The sequence below is a fragment of the Limulus polyphemus genome, unplaced genomic scaffold (genome assembly GCF_000517525.1).
Source record: "Limulus polyphemus unplaced genomic scaffold, Limulus_polyphemus-2.1.2 Scaffold1067, whole genome shotgun sequence".
In the NCBI taxonomy this organism is placed as follows: domain Eukaryota; kingdom Metazoa; phylum Arthropoda; class Merostomata; order Xiphosura; family Limulidae; genus Limulus; species Limulus polyphemus.
This window is the reverse complement of record NW_013666677.1, coordinates 77246-86800: the sequence shown is the minus strand read 5'-3', so window position 1 is coordinate 86800 and position 9555 is coordinate 77246. Positions and strand designations below refer to the sequence as shown.

Genomic DNA, 9555 nt, shown 5'->3' with positions numbered 1-9555 from the left:
AACCCCCCCCCCCCCCCCACCACACACACAATTTTAAGAACTTACAAGTAAAAGAAAAGAAGAATATGATAGGTCAACCACACTACATCTGCCACATCCAGTGCTGATAAAACCTTTCACCCAGTAACAGAGCTTCTCAGGGGGGGCTGGGAAACAACAGATGTACTATCAAAAAGTTTAATGTTGTGTTATTAATTCTTACCATATGTATATAGGATTCAGAGCCCTGTTACTAGGCAAAAAGCCTCGTCGGCACTGAATTTACCAAATGTTGTGTGGTTAACATATTCTACTTTGCTTTCACTCATGAATTCTTAGAATTATGAAAAGGGAAAATGTTGTTTTTAATTTTTGTGGCAGCCCTTAGTTATAATCTCAACATTGTTACACACACTTGGCCATCAGCTGTTAGTACATATCTGAAAGATTACACTTAACTCCTCGCAGTTTCAATTCTATGGGGTATCTTGGATCCATTTGGCTAGCTGGAAGTGTATCTTAGATAACATAGTGTGAAAAGTAACTTCATATATTGCTAAAAGCCATAATCTATCACCATGATTGTGTTAAGATAGTTAAAATTTTCAAAGTCTGAGCTAATTGAAATGCAACTACATTTTTCCTCTACGTAACCGATTCTTTTAAAAATTTTCACATAACAATGTACAGCCAACAAGGGACTATGTATTCCTTCGAGGCTCTCCTTGTGAACCCCCTTTTATTCTCCCGCAAGGCTCTAGCCTCCACTATAAGTCAGTAAACCTGTTAGAATATAAAACTACTCTATAAAATGTAAAAATACCAGTGATTAAATGTTACATAACTTGCAATTTCTCTGATACAGAAGTAATAAAAATACCAGCAAAAGTTATATGGAATGTGTTAATGTTTAACAGTTGCTTCTATGTTCTTACTATGCTGGTAACTGTTACTTCATCTTGTCACACATTCAACCTCAACAACAACATTATAAAAAAAACAAGGGTGAGGCAAATGTCATGTATGTGTACTTTAAACAGTACAACAGTAATGATATTAATATTCAGTGAAGAAACACAAGGTTTATTCCTTTTGTCAATACTTACTTTTTAATTAACAGACATAAAAAGAAGTTGATAGTTTGGAATCCACAAAAATAGCTCTCTGACTGAGGGCAACTATATGGCTATACAAACATGTAAGCCTTTTTTCAGCTTAAATACAGATAAAAAGTAACCCGACACTTGAGAAATGACACAAGCTGTACTGTAAATTGATGTTCGACAGTTCTTCTTTTTGACGAGTGGCGGTTGAGAAATACGTAGAGGGCTTTACTACATCACAATTCTTTTTGTCTGTGTGTGCTAAGTTCTTCTGTAAAACTTCAACTAAAACAGCTTTTAACATTTTTACCCTAATTGCACAACACTAAATCGAGAACCAATATCTTAACATGATTAATGTTTAAATTTATTTAAAGCAGATTGTTTTTTTGCTTTGAATTACATATGAAAACTGCTCCCTCTACATTGTAGTACTGTAAGAAACACACAATAATATGGCATGAAAATCTAGTTAGTATTGTACTAACAACAAGAGCGGCCTGGTTTCGTACCAGAAGACTGTCATTTTTATTATGAGTGAAAATAAGTGCCAAAGAAAAACATTATACATTAATAATAGCAAATATTTAACTAATACTTATGACACAAAAACAGGTTGAATATGTTGAGCATTACATTATTTTTTGATACTTTTTTAAGGCAACAACAACAGCACCAAGTCCACACAAAAACTGAAAGTAAAGACAAGTCCAAGAATTTTACGTGCAAATACTTTGACATTATGAGAAAAGGCGTACGCTAAACCTTCTATTCATTGCTTATTTCCAAGTTCACCGGTACCCATGAAATAACTGTTCTAAGAAATACATTTAATATGTGATCACTACTCCAACTCTATTCCATATGGAATATTTTCTTCTCTTTCAAAAAAAAACCCACCAAAAAAAAATACTCGGCCATACGGTAAACCACATTTGTAACATAATATACAAACTAAGGGACAGGAGCACAAGCAACCAACATATAGTATATACTAGACAAAATGCTCTTTCCATTTACAGCCTAACTTGTTTTCTTACATTAAATTTTAAAAAGAAACCTGAGAAACTATTGTTATATATTCATTAAAGAATGAAATCAAAGAAAGTGGATACGCAATATAACATGGCAACATCCCAAATAATCGATTTAAATAGAATTTGGTTCTCTTTAAACCAGTTATTTGGGATGTTGCCGTGTTATATTGCATATCCACTTTGAATGCATACCAATATATAAAATATAATAAGTAATATTTCCCTCTCAGTACTAATTTGCAGGGAAACCAATGCAGAAATGTGAGCTTTTATGTACAATCAATGACAATGTAACGAATGACTAAGTCATCTTTAAGAAGCAACAGCAAGTAATGACAAGAAATAGAACTGTTCTTAAATAAAACGTGACTTAAATGGGTACACACACAAACAACAACAGGCTCTTTAAAAGATTTAAAAAATGACCCCATATAAGTGCACATGACAAATGAATATCTGGTATACCACTAAAAAAGATGGTACACTGTTTAAAATGTACATACAAGATGAACCTTGTGAGCAGTGAAATAACAGTTAATCTCTGGATTTGCTCCAAGTCATGGAAAATGTATTCCAGTTTCAAACAAGTACAACTATCATAACTTGGTTTTTACAGCATATAATAGGTCAACCCCCACATTAATTGTTATGCTACCCATTTATCCTCTTTTTTTTTTTTTTTCTGAACTGCAGTCCCAAATTTGAAGTCTTAGAATATTGGGATGTGGTACAAAATGGGTGTGAAAAGTTTAGTTTCCTCTCTTTAAAATACTAAATTTTAATTTGAAAACTGAGTAAGAGATGAGTATTAGTTTTATTAACCTATACAAATCCTTTTGGCAAAACCTCGATGGTCGGACAGTGAGATAAGAACAGAAACCAATACTATATATTTGAAATATCTAACTCTTTTAAACAAATTCAGCATTAAGTCAGATTAAAAAAAAAAAGTTTCTCATCAAATATTTTCTGAAACTTAAACGAGAGAAGCCTTGCTTCTATTGGAGAATTTGTCTGATATGAATGTATGTGTATATAAATGCAGATAACGAAATCATTTGTAATTTCAACCTCACTACTAGGCCACACCAGATGAAACATCGTCAATCAAATCTTTGTATAAGCAGTGCTTCTACCAAATATACGCAAGAATTTCAAAAGTTAAACTTCCCGTTAAAAAAATAAAAAGTGCAGTAGTTGTGTGAAACTTTTCTTCTATCTAGCCTAATCCAAAAACAAAACATAGGTAAGTGAAATTTCTGCAGCATTATATAAAATCAACACTTTGAATCCCAGTTAAGCATTGAATAAAGTGTATAATTATTTTTTTATTTAGTTTTGTTTCTATGAGCTGCAAGAAATACATAATTAGATGTGTAATCTTTTATTTGTTGTTAGGCATGAAGGTGAACAATGGGTTATCTGTGATGTGCCCACTACAGGTTTTGAAACCTGTTTTTTAGTGTCATAAGCCTTCGGCAACCAGGGCAAAACCTACAAACCAAAGCATGTATTTTGATGGAATGTATAATAAAAAATTAATTTTCATATTTCACTCTGAGAAAGGAAAAATATTATGACTTATAATCTAGTACAAGCATAATGAGAGTTATTAAACAAATTAGGCTATTTGTGTTGTATCCACCACAAATATATAAACCCAATTTTCAATGGTATATGACCCCAGAATTAACACTGATCTGTATTAGGGTAATTAAAAAAATACTTGTACAGTAAGTACAGAAGAAAAATGTTCTATTAACAACGAAAAAAATATATAGTTACATACGGGCTTCATGTTCTAGTAAGCTGAAAGTCTTTCTTTAGGCTCTACCTTAATTATTTTTATTACACTGTTTATTTTCTAATTACGTAAAAAAAATAAATTACAAACTTGAAATTGTCTCAACAAAAAATGCATAACCTGTGGAACTGGATCTACTAAATAAAGTGAAAACAAATGCAGGAATTTTTTTTTTTCCCCCTGTTAAACCAACAAAATTGACCACTACTTCACACACACAGAAAAATCACTAATTAAGTAGTGACATAGTTTATAAAACCATGCCTGTGATACATGGCTTTCTCCTATTAGGTGGTATTTTATACTTGTATCTCTCTCTAGTACAATGAACATATGGCACTAATTACATACTCTATAAAGGAAAACCAATCTGAACTGATAGCATTTGTAACTGTTTTTACATTCATATTAATTAAAAAACTACTAATATGCCATGCATGAATGTGTTACTGTGCTTTGAATTTTTCTTCGTCACGGATTCCTGGATATTCTCGACTGCTTAGCTGGCACATGTAACGTCTTTGATGGGTTGAGTACCTGAGAATGGTCAGTGCACTAAATGTGTACACAATAAAAGTTGGAAGAAAGAAACATATATGATACTCTGTTTTATATTATTTACATTACACATTTCTAGTGGCAAAACTTCTACGGTATAAGATGACAAAATCATCGAGAAGTAAAGACTAAAACTCGATAATTACACGAACTTCCACTCTGCAACACTGAAATATGAGACACAGATTTATCAGTCAAAAAAATGTACATGTATAGTTTCTATCTGGCTTCTTACTTCGTGTATTTTAAAACTTCTGTACAAAAAAAAATGACTTAACCAAGATATTTTCTCATTGTCCAGATACAGCTTTTGTTTACTAACCCTAGATGATCACAAACTTACATGTCTGTATGATAAATAATTAGTACTTTTTAAATAAAAATATGCCCTAATCAAATAATTTTCTGTCTTATCATTTATATTTAACCCTTTACTGGTAATAATCAATCAGTAAAGATCTGTTAAACAGTTTTATACAAGTTTAATCTGGTGTAACTATTAACTGACAGATCTAGAAAGAGGAAGGTCCAGCTAAAAGTATACTTTTAGAAGCTACTGTAAATAAAAGTATAACCATATAACTTGATAAGTTAAATCAGAATAAAAACTGGCTTGAAAAGATAATTTTTTTGCTATTTTTTTTTATGCAAATGAAATTTGTAATAAGATAATTTATTAAAATGGAAGAACAAAAGAAGGGAATTTGGCGGAGAAACACTTTTCTGCATCAAATAATAGTGAAAGGCTTAAGACAGGAAAATGTACTTACTAACAAGTTCTTCTCTTACTTAAAAAAAAAAAAACAATTCTAGTTTAATATGTCAAGGAAAGCTGAAATAAAAACTTGGTAGTACTTATAGATTCAAACACAAACAGATCTAACGCCATCTCAGCTGCTAACATGAAATGTTTTACAAAAGTCCAGGTTGTTCTTTATATAAAGACAACACTTGCGTAAATGATGAAGGGTTGTACTATAGTATATAACAGAGTAGAATAATTTGAAATATTAATTTTGAGCCAATTAACGAGTGGCTAGATGTTTTTACACGTTACCCTGTACAATAGGTTTTTTTTATACATTTCACTACTTATTCAAAGTCGAGATAAAACGTACCTGGGGTGAGGAAAACCACGATCAGAGCACCTAATTCAAATCTATAAATGCAACAAAGCATAAACACCAAATTCTGTTTCTTTTTTTTTTCTGGCCTAAAACAGAAACAGTAAGGCCATGTTTCTCCTAAAAGCATGTTTTATTTATTTCACATTTATTTTTCCTGTTCTCTCTACAGTCTTATTCTTTTCCTGTTGAATTTTCATCCTCTGAACCAGGCTCCAAAGTTTGTGGACTTCTCTTAACATCTGGGGTTTGCTTTGGCACAAAACTATCTTTCAGTTGTGCAACTTCTTGCTGCAATAAAAACAATTCCTGCTGTAGAGCTTTGTTCTGACTCAGAAGAGTAGAGTAATTATCTCTTTTATCTTCATTAGAAGAAGTATTTTCTACATCTGCAGGCCTTGCAAGTAATTTGATTTCATTGTTCTGTTGATGTTTCAACTTTTTGAGCTCCCTCTGAAGTGCTTTTTTGGAACTATGAGCTTTGTGCAACTTTTCTCTCTTGCTGGTACGAACGTGTTCCAGCTCCTGTATAGTACAAAAATACACATTTGAAATTGCTTTTACTTTGATTTTCAATCATCACACACTATAACCTTACAAGACATGATATGTTTTGATGTACCAACCCTTGAAACACTATAGTTATTCTGCCAACAACTTGAAAATCATAGAACAGTCAACACGACAACAAAAGGCCTAGCCATGGGCTCACCACTTTAATCAGTACTCGGAAATCTCTACATGGAGCATTTTGAAAATAATGCCCTCAAAGCAACTGCTCTCAGCCTCAGGATTTGTAGAATTCATAAATAATTTGAACAGACAACATCACATGATACAATTCCCATGGAAACAGAAGATAAGCTCCCATTCCTTGATGTGATGGTAACCAAGCCGTGCAACTCATATAACATAGGAGTTTACAAGAAATCCACAAATAGGAGTAAATTCCTTGACTCTTAAATTAAACCACCTCAACACAGTAAAGTTGGTTTTCATAGACTGTCCAGTTTACAGAATTAGCAAGATTTGTAATACCAGAGATGCTAAGACATTTTGCTACAATCATCATTGACAACAGTTACCCAGAACACTCAGGAAATAAACACTAAGAATATGTAGGTATATACATACACACAGTCACGTTGCCCTATGTCAGATGTCTCTCTGAAAACGTGCAGAAGATATACATACATAGCATAAAGTCAGAACAGTTTTCAAAAGCCACAACATAATACACATGCAGTTAGTACACAATAAATGACCTAAAGACCAAATGGAGAGGAAAAAAAACACCATTTACAATATCCTTTTTGAATGTGGAGTCTGGTACATTTGAGAAACAAAATGAGCGAAAATCATTTAAAATTGAGGAACATAACAGAAACACAATAGCTCATTATGCAAGAAAAGAATACCATACAATAAATTGGAATAACACTAAATTAAGGGGATATATTTTCCTCATTACAGTCAGAATGCTTCCAACATTTTCAGTAACATTTAAACAATCTCTGTGGATTATTTGTTAAATATAATTAAAAAAATACTGAATTTGCAGCAAGTTTTGATGAATCTCTAATTAGTGTGCTTGATATTTATTAATAAACTGACATTTTATTTATATTCTACTAAATAGAATTGAACTGGCAGTGACCCAAATATACCCTATTGTTGTCATGGTTAGTAGCCTCTCTGACTGCCTAGATATAATTATCAACCAGCTTTTATTCTTTGTTTCAGCTACTGCTTTAGGGGAAGTTCAGAGAAAAACTGTTTCTTTGGTGGTAGTCACAACAGGGATTCAATCCTGGGTCTTCTTAATAGAGAGGCTAGTGTTTTATTCACGTTACAATTTGAGTCACCCAAGTTATTTAAATGTCTTCAAGATGGGTATCCAGGGTTTGCTGTGTTAGGTTGACGAAGTGTGTTACTAGTTATGTGATTGTAGAAGGCAATTTTTTTTTATTTCTTTTTCTCATGTGTGGTTTGTAATGCATTGTGCATCTTTGGGCTTTACTGTGCCATAAGTTTCACAAAATATTGAGGCCTGGCATGGCCAAGTTGTTAGGGTGCTCGACTCTCTATCTGAGGGTCACGGGTTCAAATCCCCGTTCCACCAAGCATGCTCGCCCTTTCAGCTGTGGGGGCATTGTAATGTGATGGTCAATCCCACTATTTGTTGGTAAAAGAGTAGCCCAAGAGTTGGCGGTGGGTGGTGATGACTAGTTGCCTTCACTCTAGTTTTACACTGCTAAATTAGGGACGGCTAGTGCAGATAGCCCTCGTGTAGCTTTGCACGAAATTCAAAAAAACAAACAAAATATTGAAGCTAATTATTTCTTATATATATAATTCCAATCCCCATTTTGGAAGATAACAATTCTACCGTGCTCATATCATTATGTTTTTGCTGTCAATGCAGTTAAACATTTGAGGAATCTCCAATCCAGCTGGTATCTTAAAACAATTGGGATATCTTCGACTAAGTTCTTCCTTTATCTGATTTGGGCCTACACTTAAACCATCAAATAAGGCATATTTCATTGCTACATTGTTTTCCTTTATTTAACTTCTCCATGTTAGCTCTCACAGTCATGGGTCTAGTTCAGCAACCTATGAATTGAAAATCATGCCAAACGTCGTCTTTTTTGTCTAATCAAAACAACCCAAATCAGTCACATTAATTGGGGTTCCACTGTAATTGTACACAGATTATCAAGAAATGTTAGATTAAAAGAGTCAGTAGGGATAATGTGCTTTATAAACGTCTCTCCAGATGATGACTTCCACAGCAATTGCCAAATTAAGAATATCATTTATGCAAAGAAGAGTAGATATAAGGAGGATGATATAAGGCCCAGTATGGTACTACTTTAGTATAATATATAGAGATTTCATCATGTCATATATTCATTAACATTTAGTTGCTTTTTTTTTTTTTCGTTTTAGAAGTTTTGACAAGCTTCATTCATCAAGATCTATCAAAATAACCCTATATTTCCAGTTTCTGGAATGACCACCCTAGGCTCAGTACTAAAAGATGCTGGGTTGGCTCATGTGGTAGGTGTTAAAAGGGCAGTTGTGGGAAAACAAAAATGTTGCAAACTGACTTTGAAAGAGAGGATTGACTGAAATGGAAAATTAATTAGTACACACTTTTGTGTGCTACCAGTGTACCTAAAATCTCTGTCTTTGTGTTAATATTTGGATCGACATCTGTTACTAAGACCATCTTACTAATAAGACCAATTTTCATGAGTTTCAGTCATTCTTAATAATAGGTCCACACTATACTATATCTAGAAAAAAAAACAAAAACAGTATCCAGTAGAAGGGTATTCCAAATAAAAATATTAAGCACTTCAAGGATCACGTTTTTTATATTCATACCTTCTGCAATAATTTGTACTGTTCCAAAGATTCCATTAGCTGCTTCTTGTAATAGAAAAGCAAAACTTTGACCTCTATTTTGATTTTGGATGACAGACTCTCGTCAACCTTGTGGGCTTTCAGCAACTCATTGAGTCTCTCCAAATCTTTACCAAATGTAGAACTTTCTCCTTTGGCGTCGAGTTTAACGCTTAAAGATCTCTCTGTTATGTCTGTGTCTACTGAAAATAAAAACATTCACGTTAATTCACAATACTCTGTACAAAATTTACAGAAACTTTTTGATTGTCACGTGGACGAATTTCTTGTTTGGAACAATGAATGTTATTAATGTGCAACACACTTTTAAAGATCAATTCATCAATATTTTTCAATTATTCCATGATAAAGTTTAGTTCTTGTTTTTTGTTTTTCTTAATTTTGCTCAAAGCTACACGAGGGCTATCTGTGCCACTTGTCCCTAATTTAGCAGTGAAAGACTAGAGGGAAGGCAGCTAGTCCACACAAAGAAATTGCGCCATCTGCAGAATGAAGTTAAAACTACAGGAATTTGAGTT

The 9555-nt window shown here is 33.1% G+C and overlaps 1 protein-coding gene across 10 annotated transcripts in view; it reads right to left on the bottom strand.

Moving 5' to 3' along the window:
- Positions 1-1065: 1065 nt before the first annotated feature.
- The window catches only part of LOC106461959 (ski oncogene-like), a 71781-nt gene continuing 63291 nt past the window's right edge, over positions 1066-9555 (bottom strand). For all 10 annotated transcript variants that reach the window (XM_022389070.1, XM_022389065.1, XM_022389069.1 and 7 more), the window contains 2 exons: positions 8999-9219; positions 1066-6130 (listed from right to left, as the gene is read on the bottom strand). In XM_022389070.1, coding sequence (XP_022244778.1) covers positions 5780-6130; positions 8999-9219 — 572 coding nt within the window. In that variant the 3' untranslated portion in view covers positions 1066-5779. The remainder of the gene's footprint in view (positions 6131-8998; positions 9220-9555) is intronic.